The 20,804-nt window shown below is 45.9% G+C and overlaps 1 protein-coding gene across 2 annotated transcripts in view; it reads left to right on the plus strand.

The window, feature by feature from the left end:
* Positions 1-20,804, plus strand: part of SAMD4B (sterile alpha motif domain containing 4B) — a 36,498-nt gene that overhangs the window by 3,175 nt on the left and 12,519 nt on the right. The window contains exons 2-4 of one of the 2 annotated variants that reach the window (XM_086352448.1): positions 7,789-7,849; positions 10,453-10,854; positions 19,800-20,270. In XM_086352448.1, the coding sequence (XP_086208574.1) occupies positions 10,659-10,854; positions 19,800-20,270 (667 nt within the window). In that variant the 5' untranslated portion in view covers positions 7,789-7,849; positions 10,453-10,658. The remainder of the gene's footprint in view (positions 1-7,788; positions 7,850-10,452; positions 10,855-19,799; positions 20,271-20,804) is intronic. The other variant, XM_086352447.1, reaches the window with a different exon arrangement.

Here is a 20,804-nt window from a genome sequence, read left to right on the forward strand (position 1 = left end):
AACCACTGCCCTCTAAGAGGATTTCCCTTTCTCCACATAAAAGCACCTTGAAAGATGCCTCAGGGTATGCCCTTGTGCCCTTCTGCTCACCCCCACTTTCCTGGGAGCCCCCTTTGTGAAGTCCCCACTTTCCAGAAGATTCCTTACCTTCCTTGAAAGGTTTCTGGCTTGTTCACAAGGTTACCCCACCCTCTGAGAATTACTTCAGATTCTGCCTTTGAATGGTTCCCTTTCAGATATTCCTCAGCATTTTCTCCTTCTGGCTTCCCCTCTACTGCTCCATACCATCCCATATCCTTCAGTGTTTCTGCTTCAAGTTGCTCCTTCCTTGAACACACATGTCCATCTCTTCTCACCTATTCCTCATCTGTCCTTCTCCACATAAACACTCTTCCCTTAAGACACTTTCCAATCTTCATTCTCTTACTACCCAGAGCCTTCCATTGTACTTCATAGAGCGCCACTTATCTTCTCCCTTGTAGTTTTTCATGTACTTGTCCACTCATGCTGACCAGACTGGGAGTTTGGAAAGTACTGGGATATAACTTGTTCTCTGAATTCCACAAAGTGGGCTCTTGCCTCTGTAAGTTGTAGGGAATCATTGGCTAACCAGCAGCTAAGTTTGAGAAGAATAAACAGATCACAAGGATAACACTGAAGTCTGCCTTCAGGGAGCTCACAGACCAGTAGAGAGGTTGGTCAGGTACATGGGACAGAATGTGAGGTAAAAACTATATACTGTGGGAATTTGGCAGTGAGAAAAGGAACCCTCTATCTGGAAAGACTTCATAGAAGAGGTGGTAAGACTGGGTGCTGTTCCACAAGAGTTGGGACAAGGATGATTGGCCTTCCAGGCAGAGGAAGCAGGTTATGCAGTTGGTCAAAAGCAAAAAAGACTCTTCACCTCTAACCCATGGCATTTCTTCTCTTCACCTGAAGGACACAGATGAAAGAAAACAGATCTCCTCCATCTGCACTGTATTTGCCAGGTGCACTTTAGTGACCCAAAGAGTAATAATGATCATTGTTTATTGAGTAATTATTATCTACCAGTCACTGTTTAAGTGCTTCATGTGTATTGTCTCATCTCATATTCACAGGAATACTGTGAGGTAGGTAAACTATGATTATCCTCATTTTACAAAGGATGAAATTGAGGACAAGTGGCTCAAATAGGTTTCTGGCTTTGTCCATCCCAGGATGATAGTGTCTGAAGTCAGAGTTGGATTTTCTCTTCAAGTAGACAGGATTTGCATCCCACTCATTGCTTACCCATTTTGTGACCTAAAACAAATTACTGAATTTCTCTAGTCCTTCGTTTCCAGAGTTAAAAAATGAAGGTAGTAACGATACCTTACTTCATAGAATTGTTATAAGGCTTAAATAGTTAATATGTATATAGTACTTAGAACAAGGGCTTCCCTGGTGGCTCAGATGGTAAAGAATCTGTCCACAATGCAGGAGACCAGGGTTGATCCCTGGGTTGGGAAGATCCCCTGGAGGAGGAAATGGCAGCCCACTCCAGTATTCTTACCTGGAGAATTTCGTGGACAGAGGAGCATGGCAGCCTACAGTCCATGGTATCACAAAGAGTCGGACACAACTGAGTGACTGACACACAAAACACACACTTAGAACAATGCCCTGTATATGAAAGTGCTCAGTTTCAGCAAAAAAAAAAAGCTCTCAGCAGCCAAGACTCTAAAGATGTAAGTGGCATTACCTTAGCTCAAGTTGGCTTAAAAAAAAGAATTAATTGCCTCATGTTACTGAAAAGTCCAGAACTAGAATGGTTCCTAGATAGACCTAGCTGCATCCAGAAGTTCAAGCAGTCTTCCTAGTAATCGCCCCATTTCTCCACTGACTTAATTTCATCCTCAGCTGATTTCTGCTTTGTGACAACAAAATGGCCCTTAGCAACCCCAGACTTGAACTCTGCATCCTTAGCAGTCTCAGTGGAAAGAGAACTCTTGACTGAGAGCCCCAGTTTGAAAACAGTTTCTTCTCTGAGCTAAGTGTGAGACCGTGACCGAAGATCCTCAGACATGTTTAGGTGAGCAGTGCTCTTAGAGATTCTCTTGCTTGCTGAACCAGATAGAACTGTGATTCCATCCTTTGACCTTTGAGTGTTGATGGTGGTCCCCTCCTCACTGTTGCCCAGCCCCAGTCATTCTGTTCTGTATGATTGTTTGGATCCAGAGATTGTTTTTGGCTAGTCTGACCCCACCAGACTTGACTTTGGGATCTCGCTGGTAGAAACAGAGCTTCCCTGGTAACTCAGCTGAAAAAGAGTCCACCTGCAATGCGGGAGGACACAACTGAAGCAACTTAGCAGCAGCAGCAGCAGTAATGCAAGAGACCTGGGTTTGATCCCTGGGTTGGGAAGATCCCCTGGAGAAGGGAATGGCCTCCCACTCCAGTATTCTGGCCTGGAGAATTCCATGGACTGTATAGTCCATGGGGTCACAAAGAGTCAGACATGACTGAGTGATTTTCACTTGGGAAAAACAGGAATGAGATGACTGACTTGGTTTGGTTGTAGTCTTGAGGTAGTAGAATCCAGGAGTACTGCTTTTCAGTTCCCTACCTCAGCTTTGGGTTTCCAGTACTCAGAGCTTTAGAGAGGGTTAAATAGGTTACTGTGAGTAAGTTTTGTTTTGTTTGTTTTAGGGTGAATTTGTTGAATAGAGTCTGCTTGAGGGCAACAGAACAACATTATTATATAGAGTATGCATATCTCAAATGTCCCCAACAATCAAACAGTTTATGAAGGCACTTTTTAGGTACTGGAGATACAGCAGTGAATGAAATAATCAAGGTCTTAGAGCTCTTGGATCTTATATTCTGATGGAGGGAAGATACATGAATAAGTCTGATAGTGATATGTGCTATGAAGGAATTAAAACAAATTGAACGGGGTAGGGGATTGTCCACTGTACACAGGGTGGTCAGAATTGGCCTTTTTGAAGAAGTGACAGTTGAGCTGATAACCTGAAAGATAAGAAGGCACCAGTTGCGGGAGGATCTGAGATTTCGGCATTCTAATTTAACCATTGTTACATGTGAAGAAAAGACTGCTGCAAGGTGGAGAAATTTTTCACAGATATTTATTAACAGTCTGTTATGTTTCAGGCACTGTGGTAGAAATTGAATATATAACAGTGAATAATATAGCCACAGTCTTTTTTCCCTCACGGATCTTCCAGTCTAGGTGTTTCCAGAAGAGCTATAGCCTTAGAAGAAACACTTTTGGACAATGATATCAGACCAAAGACTCCTACTGGGGAGATGAGGAAGATTGGGGCACACATGAACCCAGATCTGATTGATGGAAAGGAACCAGCCATATGATGACCTGGGGAAGGACATTTCAGGTAGAGGAATCAGCCAGCACAAAACCCCTGAGATGTGTAAGGAGATCAGTGTGGCTGAAGCATAAGTGAGGCAGAAGGGGCAGGGGCTTGGAGTGGTTCACAGAGGCCAGATTATCTGGGGTCTTGTGGGCCATGGTAAGGAATTTACATTTTCACTTACAAGCATTTGGAAGCTCTTACAGGATTTCTAAAGCAAGACAGTAACATGATCTATTTGTTTTTAAAGAAAATTTGGTTTCTGCAAGGAAAATGGGCAAGAATGGAAACAGGAGGCAATACATTCATCCAGATGAGAAAGGATGATGACTTGAATATGGTGGTAGTAGTAAAAATGGAGATACAGATACATGTTTGGTGTTGAGCAAACGGGAGTTGATGGTGGGATTAGAGAGAGGAATCCAGGATGATGATACTAGCTAACATCTCTGTGAGGGTATTTATGCCCCACAACTCTGTGAGAGTAGGTGCTATTATTAAACCCATGTTACAGATGAGAAAACAAGCACAACAAGGTAAAATCACTTACTCCAAATTATGCAAGTTTCCCATAGCTCCCCAGGCTGTGTTATCTTCCAGGAGGCCCTTCCTAGTTTTTCCCCTCCTCTCCTTCCCTTCTCCAGGACCATTCATACAAAAGGCACAGTCTTGGTTGAGGCAATAATATATATATTTTGTATACATATTTTAGGAGTTTCTGAAAATAATGGTTAGTTTTCACAAGACAGAAGCTGGGCTACCTTGGCTTCTCACATTCTCCTATTCTCAAGTTGAGATAGTGAATTAACCATAGGTAACTAGCCTATTATCTTATTCATGAAATGAGCAAGTTCCTCCAGGGCCTACATGGATGTTCTACGAGGGCTAGGGATAGGTGGGAAGGCTAATAGGACGCCCTCATTTGTCCAGAGATGTTGGCATTAAAGGGTATACACTTTGGTTGAACTTTAGGCAGTAGAAGGGAACATACAGGAGGCTGTAGCATTAAACACAGGAACAAGCAAGAACTCTAAAACCAGAGTGTTTGGCCTTAAAAATCTCAGCTCAGCTGTGTAATCTTGGATAGGTGACTTAACCTTCTCTGTGTGCCCATGTCTTCATCTGTAAAATAAGGATATGTATATGTGTGTTTATAGTTTTTGAGATCATACAAGCTCATCGGTGGAAAGCTATTAGCATAAGGCCTGGCAGATAATACAATATGTGATATGTGAAGACATGTGAAACATCATTCTAGGTATCTTATGTACATTGTTTCATTTCATTCTTAAGCTTCACTGAGGAAGAAACTGAGTTGCTTGTGGAAGATCAGCATGGCAAGTTAGTGTCAGTAGGAGAGCTCTGGTTCAGCCCTGTCTGACTGACTCTGCAGCGCTACTTCTGAGAGAGGATAGCTGACCTCCAGAGACGCTTCCTGTATGTGGGCTGCTTTTCACTGTTCGGAGAAAGAGCCAATGACTGGTTTTTCCTGGAACATCTTAGCCAGTTTTTGACTCCATTTCCCACCTTCCAGGGTTGGAAGATGCTTCTCAAGAAGGTTCCTTGGTCTCTTAAAGACCAAATATGGTAGCCATATTGTTGGATTATTTGAGGACTTAACCAGAGGGATTCCCTCTAGTGTCTTTTCTCAAAGACAGGGAGTCATTTTTGGTCACCTAAGGATAAAGAGACCAGAGCAGTGGTGAATTCTTTTGTATGGGAACAGTCAAGGCTTAAAGTTGAAGTGTTAAGTGGTAAAAATCCAAATCAGACTGGCCTCAGCCCAAAAGGAATTTGTTGGTTCATGTAACTGAAAAGTCTGGGATGGGGAGGTGGGGTGAAAGGCTTCAAGCCAGCTAGAGACAGGTCTTCTAACGATATGAACAAGTCTCTCTTTTCCCTCAACTTTTGACTTTGCTTTCATCTCTATTGGCTTCATTCTGAGATGGGTGCTCACTGTGAGGTAGCAGCAGTAGCAACCAGGAATATCAGAAAATAGTGTATAATCTGAGCACCCCTAACCAAGAACTTATTTTCCCTAGTATTTACAGCAAAGTCCAGGGAGGGCTTTCCGTGGCCAAGTTTTACTTTATGTCTACTCTTGGATCCAAGAAGGGCAGTTAATTCTTCAAAGGGAATTTAGGGGCCTGGTACCAGAAGATGGGTGTGGATGTTTGGCAGGCAAATCCACTGAATCCATCATAGTAATTTGCTACCACAGTAAGATGCCTTCAAATAGTCTGTGCTGATGCTTTTTTCCTGGCTAATCTCACCAAGCCAAGTCATCCTTTCTCACTGTTGCCAAGTGCCCAGGAGAGAAGCTGGAGGCCTTTTGGCCCTTTGGTGGAAGAAAGCCATCCAGTCCTCATCTCCAGTCACCATCCAGACCAAACACCCAGCATTCTTCTTCTGTCTAAAACATAGGAACACTTCCTTTAGGGGTTATTTTTAATTTTGCATTTATTTTTATTGAAGTATAGTTGATTTGCAGTGTTGTGTTAATTTCTCATGTACAGCAAAGTGAATCAGCTATGTATGTGTAGTCTTTTTCATATTCTTTTCCATTATTGTTTATTACAAGATATCGAATATAGTTCCCTGTGCTATACAGTAGGACCTTATTGTTTTATCTGTTTTATATGCAGTAGATTGTATCTGCTAATTCCAAACTCCTTATTTGTCCTTCCCCTAATAGTGACCGTTTGTTTCCTAAAGCCCCAGGGTTTCATGCAGAGTCTCCAAGCCTTCCTTGGACACTAGGTCCTCTCTCCTCATCACATTTCCTGAGCAGTGGAGTGGCTTGAAGATGTAGAACCTTCTCTAGGCCCTTGATAAGTGTTAGTTGCTCAGTGGTGTCCAACTCTTTGCAACCCCATGGATTGTAGCCTCCCAGGCTCTTCTGTCCATGAGATTTCCCAAGCAAGAATACTAGACTGGGTTACCATTTCCTTCTCCAGGGATCTTCCAGACCCAGAGATCAAACCCTGGTCTCCCACACCGCAGGCAGATTCTTTGCTGTCTGAGCCACCAGAGAGGCCCTTGAGAGGGATATATATCAGACTTTTGATCTTTTTGCAGTTTGTGTCTATCTGGCCTAAGCCACAGGCTTTGTTTGTTCTATATAGGGTTCATTGTTGCTGTTTTAATATGAATTAGTTTCTAACATTTAAAAATAGGGGAATTTTAATTTAAAAAGCTAGATTTCTGGCTCCTCTTTTTAAAAAAAGAAAATCTAACAATACTGGACCCAAATTCCTACATGGCAGCAGTTGATTAGAGCTCAATAGTAAATTCTCCCTTTAGACAGTGTTTGTGCTTTTCAGCTCACCATAGCCCTCACCGGCCTGCTGCATTCAAAATCTGGCCTTGTAAGCATCATGTTTGAGATCCTACTGTGTCCCAAGGCTTTGCTTCTAGCATTTGGCTTGGGGAAGAAGCTGGATTAATGTTCAGTCAGTAGTTTTATTTCAGGGGCACAGTGCTGTTGCTTAGGGAAAGTAGCCACCCAGTAAAAGTGTTTATAGGCAAGAGTGCACAGCTTAGGTCTGTTTGTGGATTTGGTCATCTTTTTGCCGTAAACACTGTTGGCATAGCAAACATCCCATCACAAATGTTCCCTCTGAAATAGTAACATGTCCTTCTATCTTATGCGTTGCCACCCAGCGAAGGAATCCCTCCCACTCCCAAGGGATGTTCATCCAGCCTCTGCTTGACCACTTCCAGCGGCCAGGGAGCTTATTACCTCCTCACATGGCAGCCAGTTCCATTCTTGGACAGATACATTATTTTAAAATTCTTCCTTATGTTGAGGCAGCTGCTGTCTCCTTAGGACTGAAAGCCACAAAATACTGGAGCCGGGAAGGGAAACTGACTTTTTCAGGCACATGAAGTACCACTCATCTGTCCGGTATCCAGGGCAAACATTGATAATCAATCACAGCACTCTCTCACTGAGCCAGAAAGTAGAATGCTGCCTTAGATTTCTTTAAAATTAAATTTATCTTGAAAAATTACAAAAGTAATTTGTGTTCATGTGGAACTAGTAAAATAGCACAAAGTTATATGAAAAGAGTATAACTAATTCCTCCTTCTCCCCAAGGTAACCAATGTGAATGGCACAGGGTGTATCATTCTACACATTTCTCTATATACATAGGTGCATAGGCATTCATATATGTAAGGGGTTTATATACGGCTTTTTTTTTTTTTTTCACTTTACAAAAATGACTGAACACAGTACTGTGTACTTACGGACTAACCGTAACACTCTACGTTGTAAAGATCAAACACTACACATAGCTAGAAGCACATAGTTTGTATTCGGCTGTCAGAACCAAGCACATTTTTAATTACTACATAATATCACCTTGTATGAGGTATTCTCCAATTCATTAATCATTCTCCACTGATGGATATTCCTATTGCTTCATTTCTTTAGGATCCTTCTCACCACAGTGTTCCAGGCAGCCACTACCAATTGATTGGAGTTAGCCTGTGAGGTAAAACCCACTTGTCATGTCTGACCAGTCTAGCTCCTTATCTCACACATCCTAGACAAGAGAAACAGACTAGCTTAAAGATTAAAGTGACACAGTGGCTGGGGCAAGACTAGAACTGAATTTTCTTGACTTTCAACATTTCTCATGTCTCAGGTTGCCTCTCACTTAGAGCCATCTATCCTGATTCTCCTCTGGAGTAAATAAACAACTCTGATTCTTCTGTGTGCTACCCCTTCAGGTATTTCAAGTCAGTTATGCCATTCCTCCTGAGTCTTCTCTTCGGGGGAAATTTCCCCAGTGCCTTCAAATTTTTCTCTTAGGGCAAGGTTTCCAAATCACTTTACCATCCTTTTGATCATTCCTTCTGTCATCTTTGCCCCAAGGGCTGTAGAAGTCCCAAGTGTGGCTTCCATGCTCACCTTCATTCATCCATTCATTCAATAAATACGTATTGAACACCCTCTAAGTGTTAGTCACTGTTCTGGGCCCTGGGCAACTGTGTAGCTTGCAATTGTTGGGAAGAGAGAAACAACAAACAAATAAGATACTGAGGGTGCCATACTACATAGAATAAATTCAGTAGAGTGACAGAAATTTCTTAGGTTTGGATGATCAGGGAAGATCTCTCTGAGGAAGTGACACTGAGCTGAGACCTGAGTGACAAATAAAAGCAAGCCATAGATAGGTTGGGGGAAGCTGTGCTTAAGTCCAAGTGAACAAGAACTCGGTACACAGTGAGGTTAGAACAGCCACCAGAGTCTTACAGGGAGCCCTCTAGGCATTTTATTTAAATGCAGTAAAAAGTCATTGGAGGACTTTAAGCCAGGGAGGCAATATTTGATTTGTCATTGGGTTATTTGTTTTTTGTTTTTATGTATTTATTTTTCTTTTTGGCTGTGCTGGATCTACATTGCTGCTCAGGCTTTTGTCTAGTTGCAGGGAGCAAGGACTACTCTCTAGTTGCGATGCTTGGGCTTCTCATTGCAATGGCTTCTCGTTGCAGAGCACAGGCTTTAGGGCCCGCGGGCTTCAGTAGTTTTGGCACGTAGGCTCAGTAGTTGCAGCTCATGGGCTCTAGAGCACAGACTCAGTAGTTATGGCACCCAGGCTTTGTTGCTCTGTGGTGTATGGGATTTTCCTGGACCAGGGATCAAACCCGTGTCACCTGCATTGACAGGCAGATTCTTTACCACTGAGCCACTGGGGAAGCTCCTGATAGGTCGTTTAGAAAGATTTCTGGGAGGGTTGTTTAATTGGGAATAAGGTTTCATTTCCCCCCACATTTTCTCTTGTTTCTTGTATCCAAAGGGATCGACAGCCAGGCCAGTTTGCTCTGTTCAGGTGGCCCATGAGGGTCTGTGTGGTGAGGCTCCGCCATTGTCAGGTGTGCCTCACAGCTCCTCAGCAGGAGCTTGGACATCCAGGGAGATGGCAGTAGCTCCCTGAGACCTAGCCCAGCAGGTTCAATGAGTCTTTGTATGAAGTTGTCAGTCCTCTTGGCAGCCAGAGGGAGATGAAGCCAAATGTGGTTTGGGGATGGAGCCAAGGGCACTGGTTTCAGGAGAGACAGAGGAAATGTGAGTGGAGACCTGGATCAGGAGCCACTTAAAGAAAGGCTTCAGAGTAGTGTCCAGAAACCAGTCAACTGAAGAATAAATCTGTTGTCTGCCCAGTTGACACAGCTTCTGTGTGGTTCCTGCCTAAGGAATTTGGATACTTTCTTGCTTTGGAGTTTTTAACATTTGATGTATCCCCTTCTCAGGTTAGTATCCTCTTGGCTTTTAGGAAAATGGATGACAAGCTGGCATCTCTGAGAGCCAAGGGGGCATCCCAATCCAGAGGACTTGAGTCAGGAGCATCCTTAAGGGAATGAGGAAGAAGGCTGGGAGAGATTCACCTCAGAGCAAGGGTAGATGGGATCTTAGAGATCAGAGTGGGAGAGCTGGGTTGGAGGGGATGAGATCCTTCCCGCCCCACCAGCATGTTAGAGATCTTTGAAAAGACCTCCTACCATTAGGCACCCAGTTGCTGATCATATAGCTATCCATGTACCTGAGATCTCCACTGGGGTCACCACTCACCCATATTCCAGCTTTGTGGGTCTTAGTTTGAAATAATACACAGACTCCTTAGGTTCCTTTTAGCAGGCAAGCAGTGACTCTGCCCAGCCCCCTAGAGGAGGTGACCAGAGATTAGCAAGGTCAGGACATGTGCTCAGCATCACATGTCTGCTTAGTCATGTCACCTGGGGCCAGGTCTCCATTAATTCACATCTTTTGCCGTAGTGTGCATTGTCTCCTGTTTGCATCTAGAAAATCTTACCAACTTACTCTGCTTTAAATCCACTTCCTTTGGCCCTGTGACAGCCAGATGTGAGGGGCAGCATCTTCTCCTTTGTCTGAGTCTCTGAGTCCCAATCAAGCTTTTTCTCTGGCTCTGAAGATTGGAGGGAAAGTTGGCTTAGTATCTGGTGTTGGCTTTGTCTTTCTCCCAGGAGCTCAGCAGAGTTGAGCTAAAGGGGAAGACATGAGGCCTCCTTAACCCCTGAACTCACCAGACCAGTTCTACCCTCTTCTTTCTGACCCCCTTGCTTCCTTTTCCAGGAGCCTGGAGAGGCGTGGCTGGACCAAGACCTCCCCCGATGTGAGCAGGTGTCCTCTTCCCCTCATCACCCATTGCCACTACGCCAGGGAACGTCCTCAAGCCCTGGCCCTCAGGGGAGAGGAAACAGGAGCCCAGAGCCGAGACCATGTGACGGCGCTGGCCCTCGCCACCGCCGTCCCCCCACCCTGGCCCCAGGCCTGGCACCATGATGTTCCGAGACCAGGTGGGCATCCTCGCTGGCTGGTTCAAGGGCTGGAATGAGTGTGAACAGACAGTGGCCCTGCTATCACTTCTGAAGCGAGTCACGCGCACCCAGGCTCGCTTCCTGCAGCTCTGCCTGGAGCACTCACTGGCAGACTGCAATGACATTCACCTGCTGGAGTCGGAGGCCAACAGTGCTGGTGAGTCTCCACCCCCAGAGATGGGAGCAAAGTGGGAGGGAGACCTGGGATGGGAACAGATGTCAGGTGACTGAGGAGGCCTACCCAGCAATGGTGCTAAGAAATGTGGGTTCTAGGCTTGTTGGTAGGTGAAGAGTCCCTGACCTCTGAAGTCATCATCATGTCTCTTCTGGGGCTTTCTGCCAGAAATCCTCAGACGTGGAATGGGACACTCCTGGGGCGGGGGGGGGTGGGGTGCAGTGGAGACTAGAAACTACCCACAGCAGAGGAAGGATCACTTAGGGCAGCTGACAAGAACAGACTGAAGCCATTACCGATGAAAGGGGGATGGAAGGTGAGCATTCATTCATTTCTCAAGCTCCAGGACATCAGAGCTAGGAGGGAATTTTAGAACTCTTCCAAAAGTTACAAGTCGTATTATTCTTTACCCCCTCAAAGGTAGGTTGCACCTAAGGCATAAACAGTTTCAAGAGAGTTTTGAATTTACATGTAGTCCATGTCAGTTTCCTGAACACTCAGTAAAGAAGTACTCTTTGTCTCATGAGGGTGACACTGGTGTGGGTGAGCAAGGCTTCTCTAGAACCTCTCCCTCAGACCCCAAGTGTAGATAGAAGTCAGTCCAGAGAACCATCTCACAGGGCACTGCTGAAGCCATTCAGGCCTTCTGGGGTTTCCCAAGGCTGGATGGAGAGGTGTTGACCTTGGTGACAGGTGGGAGAGATGGAAACCAAAGTGAAGTGAAAGTCCCTCAATCATGTCCGACTCTTTGCGACCCCATGGACTATACAGTCCATAGAATTCTCCAGGCCAGAATACTGGAGTGGGTTGCCTTTCCCTTCTCCAGGGTATCTTCCCAACCCAGGGATTGAACCCAGGTCTCCCTCATTGCAGGCGGATTCTTTACCAGCTGAGCCACAAGGGAAGGCCATGGAAACCAAAGAGAGGGAGTATATGCACCTGAAAGCTAGCTGGATGGGGCTGGTACCCAGGGACCCATGTAGAGTGTGCCCTAATGTTTCCACCTTCTTCCTCATGATAGCAGTTCACACTGAGTCCCTACAACAAGCCAGGTACTAACTTTACTTATATAGTAACTTTGAAAAGTGTTCTTCGTGACTCTAAAATCAGACTATCTAGGTTTAAATCCCAGTTCTGTCACTTGCTATATAATCAAGTAACTTCACCTTTCTAAGCCCTGGTTTCCTCACCTTTAAAATCAAGATAACTGTGCTTACCTTATAGGTTAGTTGTGGGCCCTGAGAACAATGTCTGGCATGCAGTAAACACTCAATAATGTTAATTGTTGTTTTTATTGTCAGTAATTTGTTTTGCCCATATAACAACCCCTTGAGATAGGTAATGTTGCTCTCCCCTTTTTATAGGTGAGAAAAATCATCATGGGATGCTAGGATTGGGATTTGGGGACCCCCAGACCTGCTTCCACCTCTTCTGAGGCCTGCCCATCTTAGCAGTCACCTTTACTTTGAGTTTTTTTTTGTACAAATCACAGAAGTGCCATGGTTTTAGGGGAAGTCAGTTCCTCAGGCCAGGAGTCACCAGCTTATGTTCCTGTCTCAGACAGTGAGCAGCAGGAACCCAGCTTGGCTGCAGCCGGCTCAGACCTCAGCTGTTTCACAGTTCTCCCATCCTCCCCACCAGGGAGGGTTCTTCTCTGCTCTAGCACCAGGGCAGGGGATCTGTGGTTGTGGTATGGCTGTACCCCCAGCATAGGAGCTCCTTTGAGGCAGACCAATGTCTTAAGTGGCTTGGTCATGCATCCCCACCATACCGTTCTGAGCAGAGAGTTGGATGAGCACTGGGTGCCAATCCTGGCCATCTATCAAAATCACTGGTTGCTTACTGCTGTTTATTTACTAGAGCATTTTTAGTTTTTGCTTTTGTTTTCAAAATTTGCAGTAAAATCAAACCATATGAAAGATGAAAAGTGAGGTCTCCCAGACTTCCACATTCCCAATTTGTGTATGTTTTATAAGAGAGTCTGTGCACATTAAAGCACATTCTCCACTTGAGTACATTCATGTTCTCCCTCCAACTTTTTCATTATTTTGATGGTTTTAGCACAAAGAACAGAGCATCACACATATTAATTTATTTTTTTTCCACTGAAAAATGGAACCTTAAGATCATTCCTTATTCACCATGTACACATATACCTCATTGTTGTTAATGGCGGCTTAATAGTAAGAATAGTAAAGTAACAGAGAGCCTGACCTGTGTATCAAGCAGTGCTTTACTTATATTATTCATAATCCTCACAACAGCTCTGTAAGGAAGATCTTATAACTCCCCCATTTACAAATGAGACAGGTCTGCGACTTGCCCTGGATTGTACAACTGGTCAGAGGTGGAGGTGGAATTTGACTCTAAAGGTCTTGCTCTTAAAAGGAGTGCTGTATTGAGTACGCTTTAAACATCTCTAGGATAAATTCCTAGAATTCTGTGGGACTGCTAGTTTGAAGTTATATACATTTAAAATATCTGTTGTTACCACATTGCCCTTGAAAGACATGACATACCTTATACCAAGAACCTGAGACCCATCTCAGACAGTTGGCCTTAAGATGTTGTGGTTAATGCCTGTCCTTGAGAACTGCCTTGCAATGACTTGACTGGTGAATGAATATATGAATCAAGGTCTTTATCCCCAGCCCCATGTCAGGTGGTAAGAATAAAACAAGTTGGTACGTAGGTGGATGGAGAGTTAGGGAAAACTTAGAGTGAGGGAAGAGAGGACAGGCCATGGTGTGTTCCAGAGTCAGCAGGAAGCCTGCCAGGATTAGAGCAAAAACATGACTGGAGAGAGAGGTGATCACAGAGATCAGTCCTTTGGACCTTGAATGCCTCTTCCTAATAGGCATGGGGGCTCCAAGCCTGTGTTTCCTGTCTCACTCCCAACCTCACTGGTGAAGGAAGGAGCTGCGCACTGGACTTGGAGACCTGCCTTGTAGGAGGAGCTCTGCATTCTCTTGTCCATTATGGCTTTCCCATCCTGTTGTGTTTCCCAAATTTGCATCATCATAAGAACCACCTGATGGGGGAGAATGTGACCTAAAATCAGATTCCTGGGCCCCTGTCCCAGACCCACTGAATCAGAATCCTTAGAGGATAGGCCTGTTAACGGGCACCCTGGTTCTTCTGCTGACTAGGCAGTTTGAGAGATGATTCTGTACTGATGATTCATTTGTCATGGGACATGAGAACAGGAATTAGGACACCCAAGAGTTCTAGATCAAGCTCTGCCACTAACACCTCTTGTGACCTGGGCCAGCCCCATCCCTCTTGGGCCTGAGGATTCTCATCTAGACAAGGAAGGGATTGTTCCATATACTCTCCAAGTACAGCAGTGGTTCCTAGTATTTTATGGAATGGGCACCTCAGAGAACCTGTCCCTCCTTCCCACCAAGATGCACACTTACCCTGCAAACCAAATCTTTGAGTTCAGTTGGTCTACCTTTTCTTGGATAAGGATTACCTATTATAGGGTCTGATGCTCTTTTTCAGTCCCTTTGGGCCAGGAGAGCAGAACAGTGAGGCAGATTCTCTGCCTTTTTCGGGGGGTTTGTACTTCATTTCTCATCTACCCAACCCTGCTACTTCTTTCAGTTCTCCCAGGGAGATCCTGGGTTCAAGTTTGGGTCTGGGTCAGAGCTGCTTACCCTCCCATAGCCTCCTCAGAATGGGCCAGAGAGTACAGAGAGCTGAATTTTGGTAAGTGGGTCCCCATGGTGGCTTCATGTCAGAATCACTTTATGAAAAGAACCTGAGGCCTAGGTCCTATCTCCAGAGATTTTGGTGTTTTTTAAGCTTGCTGTTTGGTGCTTGTGTGCATTCAGTGGAGAACTGCTGGTTTTGCTGACACTGACTCTGGGTGGGCCCATTAAGGTGCTGAGGGTACTGTCACATGACCTACTGGAAGTGGAGAGTTGGGAGGCATGGAAGAGGCACTGGTCTGGGCTGTCCCTTCCTCTCAAGCAGCCAGAAGGGTAGAAGGAAGCCCCTCAGCCCACGCGGCCACTATTGGTTTCATGGGAGCAGAGTCTGAGATAAAACCTAGAAACAGAAAAGCAACACCCCAAGGGTCTCTGGAACCAGGGAAGGAGAAGCCCCAGGTTTCCCCTTGTCATTATCCCTGTTCCTTGTCTCAGTGCTGTCTGCCCTGCCTACTTGCAGCTACAACAGTAATCCTATCACCCGCCTCCCCCCTTCCCATGATGACTTGGAGCCCAAGGGTGGGGCCCGGGAAGCTGAAGTCTCCTCTCCCTGGTCCTCTGGCCTCCTGGGCCACATTTCCTGCATTTCTTCTCTCCTCCTGTTCTCTGAGTCAGAGTCCCTGTATCCATCAGGTTTAAGCCCTTCCCTCCTTGGCTCATTGAATCTGGGTGGGGAAACTGAGGTCAAGAGGGGGCTGTGGCTGAGTGAGTCACCCAAGCTCAACTCTGATGCCTCCACCCTCCCCTTATAAGCTCTACTAACACAGTTCATCAAACAAAAATGTGAGCCCCTTTGCCCTCCCCTACATTTGTGTGAGATGGGGTGAAGCATTGAAGGGCATGTTGGAGCCAAAACCCAGCCACAGGCTGCCACGATTGTTGCAACAGCCCAGCATGTAAAAATGAGTTTCTTCTTATGGCAGTTTCCCAGATACATTTGGCTCCTGTGATTTGCAGCACCTAGGGTCATGACCTACTTAGCTCTGGTCACCTGGCCAAGGAGAGCACTTTTACACAGTCTCCCTTATCCTCTCTGGAGTCCAGGTTTGCAGCTTGGTGAGCTGCAGTCATTGACGTCATGGCATTCCCCAGTCCCCTCCCCCATCCGCCCACCTCCAGAATTTCATCACTGCTTATTGTGCCTCTAGCTCAGAGGAACCAGAAACGTGTCTGTTTTTGGTAAATAACTGCATGAAATTCCCCACCCTTGTCGGGAATCTTAAGGGGGAGACCCAGATGTGCTCTCCTATGTGAATTGCTTCCTCCAGCCCCAAAATAGCTTGAGCTCTAGATCTTCAACCAGCAGCCAACAACAATAATAGTTGAAGTGCATGGAGTAGTTAACACAGATCAGATGCTTTGCACGATTATCTCATTGAATCTTTAAAACAACCCTGTGTTTTAAGGGCTTTAAATACCCTCATTATACAGAAGAGGAAACCAAGGCTCAGAGAGGTTACAGGACTGGCCCACAGTTATATTGACTTGTGTCTTAGAGGCAAAGCTAGATTTTGAATCCAGGCAATTTTGCCTCTTGAACTTATACTCTTTACACCATATAATCTGCTAGGACATGAGACAGAGTGACCTGAGGACAGAGTGATCCTAGACAGGGTATATTATACACACACAGACAATACTGCCTTCCAGGGAACCATCTGGGTTCAGCTGTGTAGGTATTCATTGGGGCTCTGCTGTGCCTCTCAGCTCTGGGCCAGACTCTTCTGATCTGGGCAGCAACCTAGAAGTTTCATCCCCACCCATCATCTGCAGCCCCCGCTGGGCTCACCCCAAGGGCCCTGAGGCTGCCCAGATTCCTTGGACCAGCTCCAGTGTTCACTGACGCTTTCCAGTCTTGAGAGGCCCACCCTTTTCAGCACATTGCCGCACAGATACATGAACACACATTTCCCTAGGGTCAGCCTCCATTCATCTAAAACCACTTTCCCCTTTGACTGCAGTAGAACAAGGTCCTTCATTGAGCCCAACCCTTGGGGCTCTTCTCTCATGTCCCCTGGCAGTACCAGAGGAGAAACTGTGTCCCTTAGCCCTGGAGTCCTGGCAGTACTCTGGGGTGGGGGAGGGACTGGACAAGGCTTTTCTCTGTCCCAGATGCCTCCACCTACCCTGTAAGGCCTAAACAACAGCAACTGAGAGCATCAGGGTAGGGCTAAAGGGGTAGGCCAACTGTGCTGGAGGAGAAGGGAGAAATTCACCTATCACTGAGTCACATGTACTGAGTGTTTACTATGGGCACACTGTGTCAGGTGCTTTATGTGGATTGTCTTCCCTAAATTCTCTTAGCAGCCCTGTGACCCCTCTTTTACAGAGGAGGAAGCACGTTGTCCCAGCACCTGTACCACAGCTGGGGTGCAAGCCCTTGACTTTCTGTCCCTCATCTTCAATCACTGTATTTCTTCTTCCTTCTTATCAGGAACTGAAAACTTAGGGACTTAGTCAAGGAGATAGAGTGCCAGGGAGTTCCTTTCCCTGTGATCCAATGCCATATGGAGGTGGGAGAACTCAAACAGTGAAGGCTCCCTGAAGTCAGGAAGACTTGTCCCACCTTGAAAAGATCTTTTGATATGGAGATGACCTAAGAGAATGCTTCATGGTCATGGGGAGCTAGTTCAGGAGATTAAAGATGGAGGGGATGAGGTTTCTTGGCCTTGTGTGCCAGGTCCTGAAAGGGATCTGGAAAGCCACGAACAAGGGGAAGAAGAAGAAAGTGGCATTGGAGAGATATAGTAGAGGGTTGTGGGATTATGCATTAGTACTGTTATTGTGTAGTTAGTTCTGTTTTGGCCAGTACTGTGGATAAGCATGAACTGATGACTCTGAATAAATGGATGAACCCTTGAGCACTTTAACAGCTTAGGGTAGAGAGGCCAGGCAAGAAAAGGTGCACTGATATGGCCAAGAGTTTGGACTTGTATGTGTTTTGCTTTCTTAGAGCTACAAATATGAATTCCCAAGCCACAGATTTCCAGACACATCATTAAGAAAAAGAAATGTGTATAAAAAAGGTATTTCTCAGGTTTTTATGCCATGTTCCCAATGGCTAGGTGTCCAGCCTGTAGTGTGGGCAGAGGTGACCAGAAGTGCTCAGAGTATTAAGCCTTAAGGATACTGAGTTGAGACACCATTGGAGGCAGAAGGATCCAGATCAGGGCTCACTTGAAATCCAGATGCCTGAAATTCTGAGGCTCTCCTGTATATGCCCATTTCTAGCCTCTCTGTTTCCTGATCTGGGAGTTAGCTTATGCTTTGAGAATCTCTGTGGGTATTCAAAAAGAAGCCCGTGTAAGGTATAACCACCATGGTGTTAGGAATGACAGTTGATGTTTACTGAGGACTTACTTCACGTCCTGCTTTGTGCTGTGGTCTAGATTCATAGCAACCATGCCAGGTAGGAATGATCCTAAGTCTCTCTTTAAGATAGAGAAAGTAGAGCTCTCTGCAGTGATCACGTTTCTATCAGTAAGTAGGAGAGGAGGGACATGGGCCACATCACTACCTGTTCTTTTTCATCACCCACCCCTCTGGGGTCCTAGCTCCATTCAATTCCTTTGTGCCTTTCTGAGACCTTACCTTTAGCCCAGTAACTCACCTCTCAGAACTCCCTTGTTTATTGTTGGAAGATTGTCACTGTGGATGCAGGTATGAGCTCAGTTGCTCAAGAGTGAGAACACAGTTGATCCTGATCATTGTCTTTTTTTCTCAAGTGTTGGTATTCTTTGTCCTTTTCCCTTTCCCCGTCAGCATTACCTGCCATCCTCCACTCCATTGAACTAGTCATGGAAGTGGTAACAAGGTTTTCAAGGAGGGATAGTCAGTCCTGTAACAGTTCCTTCCCAAGGCCACCTTTGTGGGGCTAGCTTGGGGCCTTATTCTCTGGGAGCTCACTTCTGGGTAGAACAAGGAAGCCTCACTCATCTTCACAGGACGGATGGGCCCTCAGACTATGGGTTGGGATAGAAAGGAGACATCACCAGATCCCCAAGGTGTGGAGTAGCCAGGAAAGACGTCCTGAAGAAGGACAGGTTTAGGCAATCCATAAAAGACTTATAATTTGGATAGGAGGAAGGAAGACTGTTGCAGACTAAAACCTTGATTCTCAGCCTGAGTGTGGAAGTTTGGATGAATATGGCATTTAGAGAGCCCCAGGGAAGATGGGGTATCCTAAACTAAGTCTTTATCTGGAAGAATGCCCTAGAAATGAAGGTGATGTTGGGTTAGGAGCTCTTGAACTTGAGTCTGTTGGTGCTGGTTGCCATTATAAGCTTCAGGTCAGGAACATGATATCCTGGTGTGCTTTAGGAAGATAAATCCATCTGGTATATGGAATGAACTGGAAAGGTAGAATCTAGAGGCTGATTGCAGTTTTAAAAGCAGCCATCAGCATTTATTAGATATGTTCTATATGCCAGGCCACATTCCATTTTTTATTAACTCATTGAATCTCAGAGTAACATTGTGAATTGGGTACTAAATTTTTCAGGTGAGGAAATCAGTGCTCTGTGAAGTTTAAGTGACTTTTCTAAGGTCAAGCTAGTAAGTTGGGGGAGTCCAGACCGTCTGATTCTAAAGCCCAAGCTTTTTTTTTTTTTTTTGGCTGTACTACACACCATGTGCTTGCCTGGAAAATACCAGGGACCAGGGAGCCTGGTGGGCTGCTGTCTATGGGGTCACACAGAGTCAGACACGACTGAAGTGACTTAGCAGCAGCAGCACACAACATGTGAGATTTTGTGTTCCCCAACCAGGGGCTGAACCCTGCCCTCTGCACTGGACTGCCAGGGAAGTCCTGAGCCCAAGCTTTTAACCAATATATTCTGTTGTCCTCCAAGTCAGGATGAAGGCTGTTTTGATAGGGGAAAGAGAGTAGAGACCATGAAGGTAAGGAGTAGGGATAAAGCAAGAAGAGCCGGCCTGGGGACAGCAGGAGGGACTCAGGTTCCAGAGTGGCACGTTTGGCTGATAGGAGCCATAGCAGGTTTCTGAGAGTAGGAGTGATGAAACCGGAAAAAAAAATTACCATGGAAGCAGGCAGAGTATGTTAGATATCACCTATATGAGGGATAAGATTGGAGTCATGAAAGGAGAAGGGAAGTGAAATTGGAGCTGAGGGAATGGCCTGTAGACACCTTTCCTGGTTTTATGGGGGGTCCCCCACCCTGGTTCCCCTGACATTCCCTCTTGTCCCCTCTGTAGCCATCGTCAGCCAGTGGCAGCAGGAGTCCAAAGAGAAGGTGGTATCCCTCCTGCTGTCCCACCTACCCCTGCTTCAGCCAGGCAACACGGAGGCCAAGTCGGAGTACATGAGGCTGCTGCAGAAAGTGCTGGCCTACTCGATCGAGAGCAATGCCTTCATCGAGGAGAGCCGCCAGCTGCTTTCCTATGCCCTCATCCACCCAGCCACCACACTGGAGGACCGCAATGCACTGGCCCTCTGGCTCAGCCACTTGGAAGACCGGCTAGCTAGCGGCTTTCGCACCCGACCTGAGCCCACCTACCACTCTCGCCAGGGCTCAGATGAGTGGGGTGGCCCTGCAGAGCTGGGCCCTGGGGATGCAGGGCCAGCCTGGCAGGACAAGCCACCCCGGGAAAATGGACATGTGCCCTTCCACCCACCCAGCTCAGTGCCGCCAGCTATCAACAGTATTGGGAGCAACGCAAATGCAGGTGAGGAGGTGGGAGTTCCTGGGAGGCCATGCCTACTTGAAAAGGGTCAGACTGGGCTCTCTCTTCCCTCACTCTGTCCCTGGGCAAGTCACATAACCAATCTCTCTGGGCCTCAGCTTTATGAGGCAGTGTAGAGGCTGTGAACTGGCATTCCCAGAGCCATTTCTGACATGCCAACATGCTTTATTGAGCCCAAACTCAATAAAACTTTGGTTTTATTTTGTTACATTTTAAAATAAATCAGCAATGTAAGGAATTTTCCCCTAAAAATCCAGATTTCAGCTTTTCTTAAAAAATCAAACGATCTGGCAAATCAAGGCCTGTGGTCTCCTGGCAGTCATAAGATGAAGTTAAATATTGGTTACCACCTTTAGACCCTACACGTGTCCCAATAGGCCCCTGCTGCAACCATCCAACTTTGGGCACGTGTGATAACTGCCTGACCTCTGAAAGCATTGAGTTAGTAACCATAATTTGAAGTTCTTTCTAGCTCAGACATTCTGGATTTTTGTATCTGGCTCCAGCTTACCAGAC

Source organism: Bos grunniens, chromosome 18 (genome assembly GCF_055505025.1).
Source record: "Bos grunniens cultivar Pamir isolate PY7600 chromosome 18, Bosgru_T2T1.0, whole genome shotgun sequence".
Taxonomy (NCBI): Eukaryota; Metazoa; Chordata; class Mammalia; order Artiodactyla; family Bovidae; genus Bos; species Bos grunniens.